General features: G+C 42.2%; 1 protein-coding gene across 1 annotated transcript; it reads right to left on the bottom strand.

The window, feature by feature from the left end:
- Positions 1-3423: 3423 nt before the first annotated feature.
- NPS (neuropeptide S) lies at positions 3424-19751 on the bottom strand. The gene is made up of 3 exons (XM_047824688.1): positions 19669-19751; positions 6778-6859; positions 3424-3603 (listed from the first exon to the last, which is right to left on the bottom strand). Exons 1-3 carry the CDS (start codon positions 19749-19751, stop codon positions 3424-3426), a joined length of 345 nt encoding a protein of 114 aa, XP_047680644.1.
- Positions 19752-20323: the final 572 nt, after the last annotated feature.

The raw sequence follows: 20323 nt of genomic DNA, 5'->3' as shown, positions 1-20323 counted from the left end.
AGTGGAAATTTTGTAGCAGACATCATTGTTTGGTTTTTAATGTTTCTGCATTAGAAATAAATTGCCAGGAGAAAGGGAATGAGATGAGCATCCTAAAATTCATGTGTGTGAGTTGCAATCTTAATTCTTGTATTTCTTTGCATGGGTTTTCTACCCACAGATTCACATACTCATGCATCCTTCTTCCAAAATTCGGGGTGCTTCTATGGAAATCTCAATAAACGTTTTTAAGAACAAGATGATCCTCATCCTTGCAAGAGGAATCCAGTGGAGTTTCACCTTCAAGACAAGTTTTAGTTGCTGGATGAGAATCTGATCTCTCATCCAGATTCTTTCAGTACCTTGGAGAGTGACAGCTCTCCCTTCCCAGGGTCCTTACCCAACCACAGGCTCCAACTGACAGCGTAATTATTTCCCAGGGTAGAATTGTGAAACAGGCAGGGAAAGAAGGGAATCCTAGTTCCCAAGGTCAATCACAGAAAGAATTGCGGCTGCTAGTATGGAGACCTACTAGGTATGTATTTGTTTCTGACTCTTACAAATTAATGAAGGCTAAAAGATATATTTGATAATGTCATTTCTCTGCTCAAAACTCTTGAGGGGCTTCCCATGTCATTCAGAGGAAAAGCAAAAGTTCTGACAAGACCCTGCATAAATCCCCTACTTAGCTGGTTCCATCCTTTTCACCCTCGCCCTGATCACTCCACTGGAGAAATCTTGGAATTCTTACTAATCATTCTCAGCAACTTCTCTGACAGCAGTATCTGAAATTACATCCACATTCCTACCCCTCCACACTCCTTCTCCCTGTTTCTTGTTGTTTCTCCTTATCATTTATCACCATCTAACATCTATAATCTTGTTTTTTTCCAACTCCCCTCTAACCCCAATGAAATATCAATAAGAGCAGGAATTTGGTCTGTTTTCTTAATGATTTCATTCCCGTTGCCTAGAATACTCTCTCTGGATATACTAGGTGCTCAAAAAATATTTGTCAAGTGAATGAATCGGCAAATTAATGAGCAAATGAACAATCCCACAAGGTCAGTCATACTAACCCTATTTCATAGCTGATGAAACTTGGGCTCAGAAAGATTCTAGAAGCTTGAGCAAGGTCATGAAACTGAGCAAAGAGTGACACTGAGATCCAAGCAGGTCCATGTGGCCCAGGGGTCTGTGGCCTCCTGCTTGCCCAGTCCTGCTCTGTATGCACTTTCTCCACCCCAGAATTCTCCCCTCAGGTGCCCATGGCCCTCATGGTTTCTTTTCCTTCTCTTTTAGAAAAATCTCTCCAGATAAGACATGAAACTTAACAGGTTGAGGTATGGTTGATCAAAATTAACTCCTCACATTATTCCTCCCTTGGGATATTTGCATTCTGAGGGCTTCCAAAGCCTTGCCTAAGGCAGCTGGCTCTAAAGGTGAAATTCAGTCCTCCTCCAACAATCCCCTCCCCCACCAGGACGTGGGAAAGGGCAAAGGGTCATTAGCATCTGGTAATCAGCTCCTCACCACCTATCACCCCAGGCCTTTCTCCATGCTGCAGCCTTGAGAGCAAGTGGGCTCAGGGCTCTGCAGAAACTGATACCAGTTACTGAATACAGTCCACTTGGCCACTTGGCTCCTACACTGGCTTCGGGTTCACTTTCCCAAAGGTTTACATGGTTAGCCTTTGGTCACCTCTCTAATGACACTATCCAAATACGACTTGGAGGTATTTTTCATCTTAAACACTTTATTCCTAACATCTTACCAAAAGGTACAATTTCTTCTTAGAAGGTAAATTTCCCTGCTGCCAGCTTTTCCTCTGCTATAGTTTTTAGAGTGCAAATACTTTTTCATAGGCCTTTTTCCCCCTGAGGTTACAATGATATTTTAGATCCAGAAGTGGGAAAAGAATTTTTCCAATTATGTTTTTAGTGTTTTATTACTCCAACCAATCCATATAAATGCAAATAGGAAATAAGGAAGGTTCCTTGCAACAACAATGTCTTCCCTACATAAGATGCCCAATCGACACCACCAGTGCCATGAGCATATTAGCGCAGGAACCATTTTTCAACTTCGAAGCAGTAAATAACACCTATTGAGTTAGTTAATTAGCCTCCCTGCCAATAATGCTAGGCAGATTTAAAAAAAAATACTAGTGTCTTTGACAATCTGCTGCCAGATTTTCCAGTTTATTGGAAGTACTCTGCATCTCACCCATTAGGCCTTATGGTGCCGCAGTGCTTGTGAGCAGACAGGACATTACTAATAGATAAATTCTTTTGCTGCATTCCAGATGCCCTGAAAGAAGTTTGGTCATGGAGTGCAGGGAGGGCTGAGCCGTTGCTAGCCAGCAGGTTAGATTTCTAAAGCTGTCCCCATGGGAACAAAGGCCAGGACCACAGGGATAGGAAGCAAAAGGATATGAGGGTCCCTAGTCCATTTTAAAGTGCATGAGGACTTTTTCACCTCATCTGTGTCTATACACATAGAGTGAGGTGGAAAACATAATGATTTTCTTGGTCAGAATGCCCTTAGTGTACTGCAGAATCAAATAGGCATGTACACATTTATTAAAGTTGGGCCTCTGAAGAAATAACACGCAAACCAATGTTACATTATCCTTTTAAAACGAGTAATGTCGGGAGTTACAGTGGAAGGAGGGTCCAGGTCTTTCCTGGAAAGGAAAGGAGTGGGGTGTTAATCGGCACAATTTGGAGGAACCGATTCACAAAGGACCCCCTCCCCCCACACACCACAGGGCAACTAGCAGTTCCTGTATTGTCATTATTGTTACTGGCACTATTTCTGTGTTTTAAGATAAAGGGAAACGACAAACTTCCAAGACAAAACAACAATCCACGTCCAAGTATATTTGATGGAAAGAACAGCAAGGGTTACACCCAGAGGGCACAGCTGACGTTTATTTCTGGTATCAGTGAATTGATGGAAGAAAACACAGTGGTAGCATGAATCTCAACTTTGGGTGATCTCACAAGACTCTCTGAGAAACTGAAATCACACATCCCAGAAGAATTGGTTCTTCTGAGTCATTTCAGAAAGCCGTATTTAAAAGAAAAAAAAATCAGTATTCTGATATACAGTATTACAGGCAGGAAAAAAATCATTACCATTGTCATTACAGTAAAACTGCTCGTACTTTCTGGCCAATTTAAGATCAAAGCAAATGTGCCCATCCTTAGTCAGGGAAGTTGCTAACTGATCACATAAATAGTTTATTCTCTTGCTGTGGAAGTTTGGGGCAGGTTTACCTGTTTTTCAAACTCAATTTACTCTGTACCAGCTCAGAGAAAAATGATATTTAAGAATTGAGAGCACACCAACACTTAATGATAAAGATATAACTGACTTTTAGCACATCAGTCACACTCTACAAAGTTTGAAATTAATTCCCAGAGTCCTTTGCACACTTATTCATGATTTTGCTCTTTGAAAGGAAGTTTTTTTCATCCCTGTTCCAACTCCATTGCGAAAGGACCTTTTCATGAATGTCTTCTCCAAAATTGGCTTTAGAAAATCTAGTCCCTCACTCCTGTCCATCCTGGTTGGGCAGCTGTTCAGCAGGATGAGAAAGTAATCAGATTTTCCAGGCACCTGGCAATTCAGATGGGGGAGGAGGGAGAGAACACAGCTTTAGGGTTAAAAGTTTATTTCAATAGTAAGAATTTTCAAAACATGAAGGCAGTAAATCCAATGACTCCAACATTTCTGAGGGAAATTTTGCCAGAACACAATAGACAATTTATCTAGATACAAAATATTATTCAGAGCTCTTGTCTAATTTTTATACCCTTATGTAATTGCTGTTACCCAGTCCTTGCATCATACACCATATGTAGTTATCTGGTTGCTATTACTTTATAAAGAATCTTTCACTTGGCACTAATGAGTCCTGGGAAGTTTTTTAAATTCACTAAGAAAAACGACACATGATAACCAAACTTCGGGGTTCAGTGGGAAACACTTCCTTTCTGTGCTTTGTCCTGGGCCATTTGCCAAGATTCTCCATCAGGATATCTTGCTACTTGAACAATGGGATCTTCATCTTTTGACTTTGGCTCAGCTCCTCATAAGTGGCTCAAAGACCTGGATAGTGTAAGGGGCACTTTGTCTCAAAAGAAATATACACGTGGAATCTTAGAGCTCACATTGGCCATTGAGAATCTGCAGTTCAACCTCACACTTTCTAGATGAAGAAACCAAGTAAAGAGCAAAGGGCACGTCCCAAGAAACAGGGCTGGGCAGTTCCAGGAAGTGGGCCTGACCCAGGGATCGAGTAAGAATTTTCAACACTTGTCAATCACAAAAGAGGGATTTCAGAGGACGTACAATGTTGATGAGGCACCACTGCAAATCCCATCAATAAATGGAGCAAAGATTCATTCGTGATCTTCTTTGTGGTAAATGTTTTATGTGCTTCATTTCATTTTATCCCCTCAGAAAGCTCTATGTGTGAAGTAGGTATTATTATTGCTAAGTTTTACATGAGGAGATTAAATGCCTCGTAGGTGAAGCAGGGATTTGAGTGGAAGCATCTGACTCCAAGTCCATGTTTCTCAACCACACGAGAACAATAAGAGGAAAAGGGGCTGGGCCACCTGGGTGGCTCAGTCAGTTGAGCATCTGACTCTTGATACTGACTCAGGTCATGATCTCATGGTTCGTGGGATCAAGCCCTACATCAGGCTGTGTGCTAGCACATAGCTTGCTTGGGATTCTCTTTCTCTCCCTCTCTTTCTGTCCTTCCCCTGCTTGCTCTCTCTCTCTCTCTCTCTCTCTCTCTGCCCCTCTCCCAATTGTGCTCTTTCTCTCTCTCTCTCTCTGTAAAAATAAACATTTTTTTTAAAAGAGGAAAGAGTGGCTGAATGGTCTTATTATAAAGAAAGAAACATACTACAAAGTGAAAATTACACATTATCCTTTTCTGGTGCAGTAAACCAAGTGTGGTTTCAGGTAACTTTAGAAGTTGAAATGGGGACAGAGTGGGGGAAAAGAATGCTCTCTGGGATCTTCATCTATGACTTGGTGGTTTACTGAAAGTTCCAGCAGTCTGCTCCCAGGCAAACCATTCCCATTGGCTTCTGAAAAAAAGACTTTTTTTTTCTTTTTTGGACCCAGCGATAGTCTGACAGGGTTTCAGAAATATTGGTCATGAGAAAACCAATCGAAAACTCTTATTTGAATGCTCACTATGTGTTTTCCCCTGTGTTAATGGAAGAAATCTAAGCACAATATAATGTCATCTATTTTAAATCCCCAGCAAGGAGGGGCCTATGAATCATTTCAGAAAAGGAAGCATTCCAGTTCTTTACAGAAATATTCATGATGCCACCTTTATATTGAAAAAGAAATGCATCTGTTCTGGTTATGGGATCCTGAAAACATCCCTTAAAAAGATACCGATATACTTTGCTGATCATTGAAGGGAGTCCTTGCCAGAGCTGACTTATTAACAGAATAATATGGTATACTTGCTTAGTTGATGGACTCTATGAAGTTCACAACAAATATTACAAAAGCCTATATATCATTTCTCTGCATGATTACTCACTTTAAACAGTCAAATTGGTACCATTGCTACACGATGGAGTTATAATGAGAACAGAATTGTCACATGCAAAAACAGAAATATGGAAAATACTGAAAGAAGAAACATTTCATTTATGGACAAGCAGATTTGTAAGTACATTAGAAGAAAGTACATTCTTAATTTAAAAAAAAAAATCCACACACAAATGCCTCTTGTTCAACAGAAATGTCATGAACAAACCTTGGGGAAAAGAATAAAAAGTAATTAGGAAGACACTTGAGAAAATATACCAATTTATGGGTTGTGACTCATCAACCTGATCAATATGGTTGGTGTCTTATAGAATCAATGACTCAATTAGTGTTGAATGCTCATAGGACTAAATCAGGAAAAAAGAAGCTGGCTTAAGTAAACAAGAAATAGAAAAATGACAGATGCAAAGATTAGTGAGAAGACCAATAATATAAACAGCTAGAGCATTATGTTTGGACATTTATCTATTATTTAGGATTTATGTAGCATCTCATTATCCTAAAAATAGTTTCATGAATTACATTGATTCAGTAATTACAGTATGCCAGGTTAAGTTTCAATGAACACAAAACGTATTAGGCAACAAAATAATGTTTGAAATTTTAAACAATGTATTGACATTAAAACAACTGAAATATCATGTCGAAATACTATTCAAAATGCCAAAGAAAGATGTTCATTTTCTCAAGGTTTTGAACAGTTCAATGATTAAAGTTGGAAGCTCAGTCAATATTCTTGAATAAATATATGAATTAATATATCATATGATATTTCATTGATTTCTGATGTATTATCTATGCTCTATATCTGAAAAAGTTACCATTTTTATAAAATTAGTAAATTCACTCTTTAAAACAAATGACCCATTGTATTTGTAATGCAGTTCCAGTGGTTAAATGTTCACTTTGATCCTCGGTGAACACATGTGGAATAGATAAATTGTTGTGGGCAAAACTATGTACATTTTAAATTGAAATGAATGCTTTTCTATGCAGGAGCCCAAACAAATTTGAATAAGTCTAGCATTATTTATTGTCACATAAATGCTTTTTTTTTACTAATTTCATGACTCTACTTGTATTTTTTTCATTGAAAACTCTACTAATGAGAAATTACTATTCTGTCACATATTCCTTAAGATTATTTTCGAATTTAAACACTTATAAGCCACCTAGTCAAGCATCAAAATAGAGGCAAACTCTTACCTTAGAAGGTAGAACGGGATAAGACCAGAACACATGCATTGTAGAAATCAACAGAAGTAGAATAAGACTGAATTTTAATGAGCTGTAGGATAAGAGGAAACAAACCTTAAGATTAGTTTCATTTAGGCAAGTACAAATGTAAAAAAGCATATACAAATTCAACATTTTTATTTCTGGAAAAAAGCAGTCTTTTACCTAATCATTTTGGGTTTTCGGAAATCTCTGCAGATCGGTGGTTTTATTGCCAAATTCCTCACACTTACTGTCAGATCTTCCTTGGGTGACCCTTTTATACCAGAAAAGTTCAGGAGTAAAAATGTCATCACATCCCATCATATGTGACTAACTGGTTCTTTTTTTGTTCTTGTTAAGTCAGAAAAGGACAATAACACACAGGCATTGTCACGGAGCTACCAAGGATTGACTTCATTTAAAGTTTGCCATTAAAAATGTCCTTCAAAAGCATTGTCTTCTGAACTGCGTCATTGTGACACGGACGGCTAGAGGTCTCAGAAGAAACCACAAGTTTGTTTAACTTAAAGTTCAACACTTCAGAAGGATGGTGTTATTTCTTTGAATGTCCCAGGCATCTTGTTTCAGAGACTAATGCAAAATCCTTACAAGAATACAGAGCACCTACCCTCACAAAGCACACGGTTTATTTATTTTTTCCACAATGGATTTCCTTCCTTTGGGACTTCTGAGGTGAAAACAGGGAAGCAAGTATCACCTCCTTTTGCCACTAGTCACTCAATGAAAGGAAGGACCTTGTATCTACCCCCTTTCTATGCATATACCCAGAGCTCCAGGCATTGAGCTCTGGAAGAGCTGCCTGCCATGGCCTCCTTCTTCTCTCCAGGGCTTAGAATTTCTCCAAGAAGCCTTTGCTATCCCTGCACACCAATGGGAATCCACATTAATAAATTGATAAATTCAGGAGTGCTAAGTGTGAACAGAGGTTGCTGAGGCTTACAATGGAGAAGGACATCAAGGGAGGTGTTCTGCTTGGATAACTAGTCTTTCTGAGATGAAGCCAACATTTTTTTAATACAAAGCAACCGAGGGAAATCCTTGCTTCCTCAAGATCAGCACCTTTTGGAGGACAAAGCCGCCCTGTGTCTGGGACATTTGTTACCTATTTGTCAGTGCTACATCCCCTTCTTTAGGGAACTGCCAACCAGTATGATTCTCATGTATTGTTGATCATACAGTCGCTTTTTGCCTCCCACAAGGAAAAGCAGGTGACCCAGATCCTCAAGAGCACAAAGATCACAGGGATTAGTGCCAAGTTTGGAGGGGCATATGATCCAACATATTTATCATAGTCTTTTTGGGGGATATCATATGGAGGTTGGGAGCTAAATAGCTTTAAGAACACCAAAAACTAAACACACACATTTCCTTTCGGTATCTCTTTAAACCCAGCTAAAATAAACACATAAGAACAAAAGGAATGGGAGAGAAGATGATGGCAGTAGTGTTTTGCTGAGTGATGCGCAATTGACTAAGACTGAGAAAAGTTCTTATGAAAATAGTTGAGTAACAGACCCTCCAAAGACTCAAGTGTTCATGGAGCCAGTTGTTTGGATGTGGTGAAGGCAGCACGAAAACAAAAAGGATCGGCTTGAAGTTTAAGAATCAGTTCAATCTCACATCTCTCCACTTCCCATGTCCAGACAACTTCTGCTCCGGCAGAGGAATATAGGTCTATTCTAAGGAAATGGTAAAGCAGAGTGCCTCCTGAATGAGGAAATCAGGTGTAGTGGTGTTAGGGGGTACTCTTCTGAAAACAGAGGTTGAACAAGTGTTACGGTCAGGGTCTCTTCTTGGCACAACTCCTGCACATGGTTAGATGTGTCTTTACTCTCAAGACAAGTGAATGGAATGCAGAATCTGCCCAGCTCAAGACGAAAAACCTAGAGGTACAGACATCAGCATTCCTTCCTAAAAGCAGTCCAGCCCAGTGAAATTCACTAACGTCTAAGGCTGACAGTACCCAATAACACACGCATTTATGGATGTTTTAACCCGTCAATCTTAACACAAACAGACAACTCAGAGATGAAACTGAAATGAGTACAGGACACTTATAAAGGCAGAACTGGTAAGAACAAAGAAAATGGGAGAGAAGTCTGTAGCAACAGTGTTTTACCTTGAAAGATGGAAACCAACAAACAGGAAGTAAAAGTAACTTGAAGGAAACAGAGAGAAAACAAGAGAAGAAAACTTAAAAACAAATAAATGAATAAAACTAATATTATTCCAAAGAGAAGAGGAGATATTGTATCTATAAAATAAAAACATAATGCTATATAAAGCAAATCATTTGCAGGACAAAAAGGAGCTCATGAAAATTAAAACTATTAAAAAAACCTCAGTAGAAGGATTGAAAGATAGGGTTGCATAAATCTCCAAGACTTCACAGAAAAAAAAAAACAAGGAGAAAAATTAAGATAATTAAGGAAGAGTGCCCACCCAGCAGTTCTAACATATAAATAATAGAAATTCTAGAAAAGAAAACAGGGAAAAAAATGAGAGGAGAGGGAATCATCAATAAAGAAATTCAAGAGCATTTCCCCTAACAAAAGATATTGACTTTCAGGATGGAAGGACTCATCAAGTGTCTGGCACTATGGATAAATTCGAACCATACCAAGATACATCATCATAAAATTTCAACAATTTGCATCCTATAAGCTTTCAAATTACCTACAAAGATTCAGATGCTGGAAATACTTTGGAAATCTCAAAAATAACATTGAGACCTAAGAAGAGAATAGAGCAATGCCTTCAAAATTCTGGAGAAAAATGATAGCCAATCTAGAATTAATTCCCAACGAAACTATCCCTTCAGTGAAAGACTAAAACAAACATTTTCAAGATCTCCAAATTACACTTCCCTCATTCCCTTTGTCAGGAAGCACTGCAGGATACCTCCACCAAAAAATAAGCATATGCACCTATAAAGAAGAAAATGTGAGCGACACATGTAACAGGAGATCAATACAGGAGACAAAGGAAGAAAATTCCCAGGATGATGGTAAGAACAGATCCCCAGTGAGACCTGCACACCAGGCTTGAAGGGCACAAAGTCCATATTGGTGTGTGCTAGAAGATTCTGGGATATATTTCTTAAGATGAAAGCCGAAGAATATCTGTATGTCTTGAGAGAAGAACTAGGCAACAGAGGAATTTGGGGTTGACTTAGTGACAAATCTGAAGAAAAGTAAAGAAAAAGGAAAATAAATCGAAAGTACAGAAAAAGATATTCGTTCCAATGAAAACAAAGATATGTAGGAAACAAAAGTAGTCACAGTTAACTACTTGACTCAATGGAAAGTATCACTTGCATAGTCACAATAATGTAATTATTGAATAATGGTCTAACCAAGGGGTAGTTTACCTAAATTGGGAGCTAGGTGTTAGAAATGATATATTTCTGTCGTGTGGTGAATTGCCTAACTTGTATAGAGAGAATTCAAGCTATAATGCTCAAAAATAAAAAATCAAAATCAGTCATATTATTGAGAGATAAATAGAAAGACAATCAGCCAGAAAGTTTGAAAGCGATGACTCAGACAGGCAATGGAATAAGAGGTACAAAATGCTGTTTTCACAGAATTTCACCTTATAACTATTCCATCCTTGGGGCTCCTGAGTCACTCAGTTGGTTGAGCACCCGACTTTGGCTCAGGTCACGATCTCATGGTTTGTGAGTTCAAGTCCCACATCGGGCTCTCTGCTGTTAGCACAGAGACTGCTTCTCTCTCTCTCTCTCTCTCTCTCTCTCTCTCTTTCTCTCTCTCTCTCTCTGTCTCTCAAAAATAAATAAACATTAATAAAAAGAACTATTTCATCCTTGAAATTTGTGTGCATGTGATAAAACTGTGATAAAAGTAAAACTTTTAAAAATGCTATCACTATGTACTAGATATACATGGATGTAACAGAGAACACCTTTACTATTATGTATAGAAAATGTGCCTGATAAGGAGGCCCAGAAGTCAGAGAAGATGAAGGGGGGGGGGCGGTTAGGAGAGAAGGAGAGAGACAGACAGACAGACAGAGGTAGAGGTAGAGAGAGAGAAAGAGAGACAAAGACAGAGACCTGATGGTATTGTTAACCCTCTGGATCCATGCTTGAAATTAATTTCTCTCCTCTGATACCCCATTCACATAAGCCAAAACCCCTTTTTACACATACTAGTCATTTAACAAGAAAGTTTAACTACCATACCCTGTATTTATTTACTGAGTGCTTACTATGCACGACCTCTTTCTATGGGTCAGTTCAGTAAGTCTGTATCCAGATTCTAAGAAGGCACTATTATGTTCCACCCTCAGCGGAAGAGACCGACTGTCATGGAGGTTAAACAACCTGCCCAATATCACACTGCTTGTGAAGGTCAGAACCAGGTTTTGATCCCAGTTCTGTGTGACTTCAGAGACCACACTTCAAGTAGTGCGCTATAGTCCACACTCAAAGACCTAGAATGTTGTTCATCTACTCAGCTCTGGAGGAAACAGCACTTATGACATTCAAGCCTCCTCTCCCTGAGGATACACACACACACACACACACACACACACACACACACTTGAAATGTAATCCTCTGGGTCTTTGAAGCAAGATGTTAATGTGAATCTCTTGGTAACATTTCCCCATGCCATCACTTGACAATTCTTAGATGCCATCGTTCCCAGCCCCAACCCCAGCTTATGACCTTGTCCTTCCTCTAGACATGGCAACGAATTAGCTGGTGGTCTCTTACTCTCCTACTTTTCCAGGGTGGAGTGGCCCTCTGTAATTTTAAGGTTCATATTCCTCTTTGTATCCTCAGATATCCTGCAAGACAACTGTCTGAGATGTATTTTGCACTCACCTCGAGGGCATCATTTGGATACTTAACCATATACTGCCTTAAATGGCTTTACAACGTTTCTCCTCTTTTCCAGTGAGTGTTTGCTTTGTCTCCTTGGGACTTCTTGGGAGCTTCACTTTTCCAAATATATTGCTACGTTTATTGACAGTGCCTTTTTTGTTTGTTGAAATAAATCCATATCACTTGGAAACATTTCAGTGTAGGAGATCCAGAGAGGTTGTCAGATCTGAAAACCCTGGAGGTCTAATTGTCAGAATAGATGCCCAAGAATTTGATGTCAACATGCTTTCCAGAAGTTCTTCTTGATAACTCAAGCCTGTCCCAACTTCTCTGGATCTTCCAGGTGGAAGCATTTAGATCAGATGCTCTTGGTTAGACCTCCATGAAATCCCAAGGAGATCCACAGGTGGGCTTCAGAGCCCTTGGATCCTCTAAAGTTGAATGTTGATAATTGTGCTTCTTTGTAGATGGACATTTATCTGAGAAGAGGAAGCAGAAATTTGCATCACATTCTCAGATTTCCTGAGATCCATAACCTATCTCCCTCCCCTACAGATAGGAATTACTGACTTAGACATAAATCTATAACAGGCCCAAATAATCTCACCACAGACAAAATCAAACAGATGGTGGTTCTTCTTTCCGTTGCCATCTACCCTCATGGCACTCATTTACTCATCTGTTTGGAAAGCCGGACTAGTAAAGTGTACTAAGACTTAATAGTGAATGAGGCTGATAGGATTTTCCTGGTACAGGCTTGATATGGCAGGTGAGATCCTTGTTCAGACATACTTACTCCCTCCTTTCTCTTCTCTCCATGGACAGAGTGTACTTCCTTATTCCTTGACTTTGTAACTGGCTATGAAACTAGTTTTGGCAGATGGATCTTAGAAGACATATTGCCACAGAAGCGTGAAAAGCTGTTGCGTGGCTGGCCTTGTCTTCCTGCACTTCTGTCATTGCCCTGAGAGCGTGTTGGCCTGTGACTCTGAGAGCAAGGTGAGAGACTCGTGTCGCAGAGCTGCCCGGACATACCTAGCCTCTGGCCTCTGGCCAGTAGTCAAATGCAGACATATGAGAAGGCCTAGCTAAGGTCAATAGAGGTGTCCATCACAGTTAGGTTTGATTAGCCACCCTAGCCTGTAGAAGTGTGAGCAATATTAAATAATTATTTATTTATTTATTTATTTGATATGAAATTTATTGTCAAATTGGTTTCCATACAACACCCAGTGCTCATCCCAACAGGTGCCCTCCTCAATGCCCATCGCCAACTTTCCCCTCCCTCTCACCACCCATCAACCCTCAGTTTATTCTCAGTTTTTAAGAGTCTCTTATGGTTTGGCTTCCTCCCTCTCTAACTTTTTTTTCCCCTTCCCCTCCCCCATGGTCTTCTGTTAAGTTTCTCAGGATCCACATACGAGTGAAAACATATGGTTTTAAATCAGTGCATTTTGGGGTATTTTGTTATACAGCAAACCAGTGCATTAGTAGTTCAGTGAACATTCACTAAAGTGAATAAATAACAAAAAGCCTTGAATGCTGTGTGAAGGAACCAAGATTCCGGCTTAAATCTAGCCTTGTAATTGCTGCTGACATTTTGACCTTCCCTCCCCAACCAGAAAGATCCTCTGACAATACTCCCTGGAACCATGACTGGGAGCAGGGAAGTCTCCTCCCACACTGGCAACTGACCAAAGAGCAGTCACCTCTCATACGTGGTAATCAAAATTATAGACTTGTAAGACTGTAAAATCAATTGTTCAACCCCTGTGTATATCCACAGGAAAGACTTCTGCCTTCAGAAGGAACTTTCACTGCGTGAATCAATTTGACCAAACAATGTTTAGCTTAAGAGGTGTTCAGTCTTCCACTTGTTCACTGGATACCTAATTTTTGGTCATCTGCTCTGTTCTGGGCCCAGGGTACACAAGAGTGAACAAGACAACTCCATCTCTTGTCTTCACTGAGCTCTTGGCTAACGTTCTGTTAGCGAGATTTATATTTGCATTTTGAGCCTTTTTTTTTTTTTGGTTTATGTATTTATTTTGGGTGTGAGAGAGAAAGAGTGTGTGTGCACATGTGCATGAGCTGGGAGGGGAAGAGAGAGTGGGAGAGAAAATCCCAAGCAGGCTCCATTCTGTCAGCATGGAAGCCGACTTGAACTCGAACTCACAAACCATGAGATCATGACCTGAGCCGAAATTGAGTGGGATGCTTAACCGACTGAGCCACTCAGGCGCCTCCGTTTCGAGCTTATTAAACACAGGCCCCAGGCAGCAGGTGGGTAGACCCTGTGAGAGGGCAGTGCTGGGGCTCAGATCATATAAAATTGGCCCTGACTTTTAAGGCAGAGCCAAAGCTCCACCATCTCACCTTCCTTTCCAAACTATAGACCAAGGCCTGACTTTCTATGAACCAAAGCAGAGCCTTTTGCTGCTTATTTAGAGTCTAGGATCAAAATGCATGAGTCCACAGCATTATCACCAAATGAAATCCATCCTAATCTATAAATGTCTAGTACCTAGGGCTTTTCTTTCAACTAGGTTTTGAGATACAATGCCAAGCACTGGGTAGCTGAATAGAGGTGATAGCTTCTGGGCACATAATGGAAGGAAAAGAGAACTAGGGCCCAGAGCTCTACTTAGCACTGGTTCATGAGGGTTTTTCCTGGGGCTGGACCATCTCTTGGTGACAGGGCCTGAAGTGTGACAATACTTATTGTGCAGTTAGAACACGCAAAGACCCATTGTCAACACCTAAAGGATTAGTTCACGCTCGACTCAGCCTTGGAATTTAATGGGCTTCTCATTGAAAGTTTACCTCTTATTTGTCACAAGGTAACTGTCTTAGGGACACCCACGCCCTTTTCATAAATGTCCTCATGACATCAGCATGAAAGCCAGAGGGAGAAGGAACAAACCCTTTTTGACTTTTGCTTTTCCTTGATCACCCCTCAAGTTGGGTAACACTCTCTGAATCATGCTTCAGAAGTTCAAGTACATCAAGTCAGACAGCTCTTGGACTGAAAAGATCAAAGAAGGCCTCTTCTTTTATAATTTCCAGAGCTTTCTGTTACAATACTCGAAAACTTCCCACAAACACCAACTTTGCTGCTGCTGGGTTTAGCTCCTTGCTAAGCCCAGGATGTGGAACTGTGTTCAAATGACGTTAAGGAGATGAGTCACAAGTTGGAAAAGGTTATCAGCTCAGTGTAATTTAGGGTTTGGGCGCCTTTAAAGAAATTCTACAATTGATTCCATGTTCACACATTATGACACGCATTAACTCCCGCATCTTTTGGCATATATGGAAAAATCAATTTAATTTTACTGCTTCTTAATTCATATAACTATTATATCCTCTGAAAGTATAATTAAAATGCAGAATGTGGCTGAGTGTATTTTCTGGTTTTATATTAGAATAAGAGAAATAAAGGCTTGTGCAAGGCTTAGGTTAATTTATTGAAATAAATCCTTGCTCCAATTCATGGCTGCTCCTAAAATGCTTTTGTTACAGTTTTCATGTAGGTACTCAGAATGGGCCCAGGGCTTAAGATCAATGTTCTATGGAAATGAGAAGCAAAGAAAATCCAGAAGGCGATGGTGGAATATAAGCAGTGCAAGAAACTCTCCTTGTTTGTTTAGAGCCTTGCTTCACAGCATTGGCACGACTGACATTTGGGGCTGACGATCTTGGTTATTGGAAGCTGTCTTGTGCATTGCAGGATGTTTAGCAGCATCTGTAGCCTCTACTCAGTAGATATCAGTGGCACCAACACCCTACCTGTGACCACCAAAAATGTCTCTAGACACTACCAAAAATCCCTGGGAGAGGGGAATTAAATCACCCCCAGTTGAGAACCACTGTTAAGAGATAAATAAGCTCTATGTGCTTTCTTTCTCCTGCTGGAGGCAGACATTTGGGGCAGCTATACATTTTACGAGTACGGTATCATCGTTAATTGGCAGCATATTTTTCTTTCTTGATGATGCGTGAAATAGTGGTGCATCTTCTAATTGACAGGGTCTCAGATTCAATGAGATACAGTTATTTTAAGAAAACCTCAAAAACAGCATTTGAGATAAATAACATGTTTTACATGTTGATTTAAATAATTAGTAATAAAATACGCTACGAGTATTTTTCACTGACATATGTTCTTCGTCACAAACTTCTGCACATGGCTCTAGTTTTCTTACCTTTTGATTGTATTTTAATGAAACTCTGAAGTTTGTAAGAAGGCAGATGTTATGTTAGACATAGTCTCATCATATCATGACTGGCATTTTGTTTAATAAACCCATTAATCATTGATGTGCTATATACAGCATACTACTTGGGTACCCAATAGAGAGTGGCTGGAAATGGCCTAAGGAATGACTGAGAGAAGGGAAAATCCTGTTACAAAGCACCCTGCTCTGCCAGGGACTGGGCAGCTTTCTGAAACCATTCTAGGGAACGTTCTCTGCAGCAGGTCAACATTTCGTTTATGGATTTCATTTAAGAATCAGTAGGGTGCACTATATGCCAGGGGCCATGTGAGGTTCTGGGGTGCAGTGATAAGAAAACACCACAAAGGAGTCAATGAAGAGAGAAATGGGAACTCCAAGGTCAGGATGGGGGTGGAAATGGCATCTAAAAGAACCCAGCCTTGACTGTGAGGAAGGGACAGAACAGCATGTGCTCCGGCCAGGACAGGGAAGGAGCCACAGTCACCGGAGGACCTACTGGTGGCTCAGTCTGGCTGCTGCAGAGACCCATTTCGGAATGTAGAGCAGAGTCTCCATTGTGTAGGGCATGCATGACCTGGACCTGATCCCAAGCCCTTACAGATGCCATCAAAGACCTTTAAGCAGGAGTGATGGCCCACTCAGATCTGTGTTTTAGAAGAATGGTCTGGCTGCCAGAAGCAGGCAGAAATGGAGGGTCAGTGACTGGAGCAGACAGGCTCCTCCATGGGCTGTGGTTAGGGTCCAGAAGAGAAGACTGGCCTATGAACCCAGGGGGTGGTGACCAAGGTAGAGACATTTTGGAAACAGAAATTAACTGGCCCAGTTCCTAGATGGATGGGTGGGGTGGTGAGATATCAGGAGTGATCTTTTCACCAGCTCCTCCAGAATGCCATTCCCCACAAGCCCAGCCACTGCCTCCCACCTTCCCCCTACCCTCTACCCAGAGAGCCTTCAACTGCATGAGGCTTCCAGTCTGTCATCTCCCTCTCAGGTCCTCTGCTCCATCAGCCAGCTCAGAGCCCACAATCCATCTTCAAATGTATGCCCCTGAAAGTGCTTCTCCCTCCCTCTAACAAACATGACTGGAAAGACTCCAACCATGAACAAACCCAAGTGAGACCATCTGTGAGCCCTGCTCATGTTATGACCACAGGAAAACCCCACAATAATGTGTCCTGGTGTCATGCAAAAAGTCATGACCACAAATCCCCTGGGACCACAATTTTGCCCGATGAGCACAAAGTACCTGGTAAGTAGACCCATCCTCTCAGTGTATAAAAGGGGGGGGTGGTTTGTACCCTCTCCTCTAACCCTCCTATGGCCCCATTATGCTCCCTCCCCCAACCCTCATATGCAAACCTGAGCTCATGACTTTGCCTCTTATGTTATCAAGAAAGCTGAAGCAGTGAGTCAGAAGCTGTTTTATCTTGTCACCATGGAACCCACCAACCCACTCATGACGGTTGCCATATACAGTCCCTGCCTGCTTGCTATGGGTGAAAGTCCCTGCTCCCATCAGGGGCCAAGCCCCCCAGTTCCTCAAGGACTTTGTGGCTACAGTTATCTCCATTCTCCCTTGTGTTCTCTCTGTCTCTCTGTCTCTGTCTCTCATAGATTACTACCCTCAGCTTACAAACACATTGTCATAGTTTATATCAGGAAAAAAAAATCTGGATATTCTTTTAAAAATATCCCACAAAATAAGTCCCTCAACCTATTCCAGGCTGGCCCCTCCACCATGGGTTTTTCTGCTAAGGTCACCAAAGATCTTTTCAAACATGTGGTCGCTGCTCTGTTCCCATGTCACCTGATCTCTCACCAGCCTGGGACACACATTACCAACCTCTTTCCTTTTTGAAACACTTTCTCCTCTCACCCTCCACGACACCACATTCTCCTGGTTTTCCCCTCCCTCGCTGACTATTCCTTTCCTACCTCTTTATGGCTCTTCCTCCTCTTACCAAACTTTGTGGGTTTTTTTTGTTTTTTTTTTTTAACGTTTATTTATTTTTGAGACAGAGAGAGACAGAGCATGAACGGGGGAGGGGCAGAGAGAGGGAGACACAGAAACGGAAACAGGCTCCAGGCTCCAAGCCATCAGCCCAGAGCCCGACGTGGGGCACGAACCCACAGACCGCGAGATCGTGACCTGAGCTGAAGTCGGACGCCCCACCGACTGAGCCACCCAGGCGCCCCCTCCAACTTTGAATGTGGCAAGTGACCAGGCACCATCCTGGACCCCATTCTCATGTCTCTGCACAATCTCCTTCAACAACCTTGTAGAGTCCTAAGGTTTACCCCGCCCCCCGCTTTTGTGTTCTCGTACACTCCCTAGTGTGCTGTATGCACATGGCCGACATGCCTGAAACAGCCTGCAAAGAGCTCTTGCCTGGCACCACTGCCGTTATTTACTTTCTAAAGTCTTTGACACACAATAGCCAGAGTGATCTGTAACAATCTTTAAAAATGTAGATTGTACGCTGTCATTGCCATGTCTTCCATTGCACTGAGAATGAAGTCCAAGCTGTTGTCCCTAGCCTAAAAGCCCTACTCAGAAGGTGCTGGCCTCCTGTGGGGGCTGGAGATGAAGAAGTGCGTACTTCTCGTTGTCCCAATTACTCACAAGTGCTATTTGCACTTGGTGCTCAAAACCCAGATGCAGTCCCACACAGTGAAGAGCTGACTTGGCCAAAATGCCAACCATGTCTTGCCGAGAGAAACAAGGCACATGATTGGGACTCGGCCCACAGTTCTATGCCTGTGATGTGATCCCCTGAGTCTGCATGCTTGGCTCTACCTGCCTTAGACTTGGTCTAAATGTCCCTTCTGCAGCGAGGACTTCCCTGAGCCCCCATGAAACCACAAGGGAACCTTCCATCACATCACTATCCGATGCCTTCATTTCTTTTGTTTGTTTTGGGTACCCTGCCCCAATCCCGCCAGGAGCAGGGAGGTAACCCTCTTGTTCCCTGTGTCATTAGCCACACAAAGAACAGTAAGGACTCAATAATTATTTGTTGAATCAATGAACAAGTGACTGAATGAAGAAATAAAGAAAATGGGCGAACTCAACCGCAAAAGGACTACGGCAAAGTCTTGTTTTGTAAGGAGAAGAACCGCTCAGTGTTATTCTGGAAAAAGGATGTGTTTATTCAAAAAATACTTTACGAGCTCCTCTCTGGGACACGTTCTGTTCTCATCAATCACAAGGTGGCCTGTGTGGGAAACATAAACTATGAGTGGGTCAGGGGTTACTTTCTCCCTGCTTTTCCTGCCTCGTGTACCGCCAGTCACCCTTCCCCACACTTTCCCAGCCTCGAGGGTGGGGGCGGGGCCAGCAGATGCAGGATCAATGGCCAAACAGTAGTAAAAGCTTGGGTGATGCGCCAACATGTGACAGACCCAGTCTCCCAGGAAGAAACATACTCCCAGGAAACAGCATACTGTTTCCTGCAAAGGGAGGATGCTGAGAGCTGCACCAAGGGCGCCAAGAGTGCCTGCATTCCTTTCCTTGGGAACAAGCAATGGGCGTTCGAGGCTCTTGACAGGCGGGCCTAGGGTATCCATGAGGATGGTCCTGGGATGGCTGACCAGACATCACAGTGCAGGGTGTCATGGCCAAGTGGGGCTGGGAGAGGATGATTGATTAAGGGTAGCAGTGGGTGTGATGAAAAGGAAGACAGCACGATAGGGAAACGCAGAAGTGAGGAGGAGACAGAAGGAGGCAGAGGACCAAGGACAGGTGAAGAGGCAGAGGAGGAAACCGAACCCACCTTGTCGGCTGGCTGTGGCAACCCTGGAGAATCCAAGTGGAGAGGAAAGTCTGGAAGCTGAGAAGGGGGTAGTAGACGGCCATGTCTTCTGTCTGACTCTGTCTCTGTCCCACCCCTTCCCAGAGGAGGCTAGCCCAAAGTGGTCTCGGGGAAAGAGAAGGTGTCGCAGGCATCGCGTTAAGCATTCACCCGCACCATCTCATTTTACCCTCAGTGCCATCCTCATTAACAGATGTGGCCCGAGAGACACCATCTGGGCTCTGGCATGGACATCTTGGGTCCCTCTCCTGATGCTCCAGCCAGGAGCCTCTTTCTCCCTTGTTCCCTCCTTCACCGGGCAGAGACCATTTCCCAGACCATCTCTCGGAGTATCATTAAGAGGAAGGCAGACGTGAGGAAAAAGAGACCGGGGCAGGGGCTCACCCCCCCACCCCCCGCCACAGAACTTTGCCTGGACTCCCCAGTTTGAAGGCTGAAAGGGGAAAAAAAAATCCCCAGGCCCTCCGGGCTCTGAGGGCAGAATATGCCAGATTTGCCGAATAAAGGCTCTACCCTGTAGGCAACCCGCCAGGACCCAGTCATTCCCATAAATCCCATCTCTCGGATGATCCCGGTGAATATGTTCTTGCTCTTAACCTTTGTCTGCATCTTCCCC

Source organism: Prionailurus viverrinus, chromosome D2 (genome assembly GCF_022837055.1).
Source record: "Prionailurus viverrinus isolate Anna chromosome D2, UM_Priviv_1.0, whole genome shotgun sequence".
Lineage (NCBI taxonomy): Eukaryota > Metazoa > Chordata > Mammalia > Carnivora > Felidae > Prionailurus > Prionailurus viverrinus.
Note: the sequence above shows the minus strand (reverse complement) of the source record. Positions and strands in the feature narration are given on the sequence as shown.

Bases quoted from the DNA above. Each gene is read 5' to 3' on its own strand.
- NPS (XM_047824688.1), bottom strand. From the start codon at position 19,751: ATGGCCGTCTACTACCCCCTTCTCAGCTTCCAGACTTTCCTCTCCACT. The intron at 6,860-19,668 runs GTGGGTTCGGTT...CTTATCCTACAG, and splicing joins TGCCACAGCCAGCCGACAAG to CTCATTAAAATTCAGTCTTA. The intron at 3,604-6,777 runs GTAAGAGTTTGC...CTGAATTGCCAG, and splicing joins ATCCCGTTCTACCTTCTAAG to GTGCCTGGAAAATCTGATTA.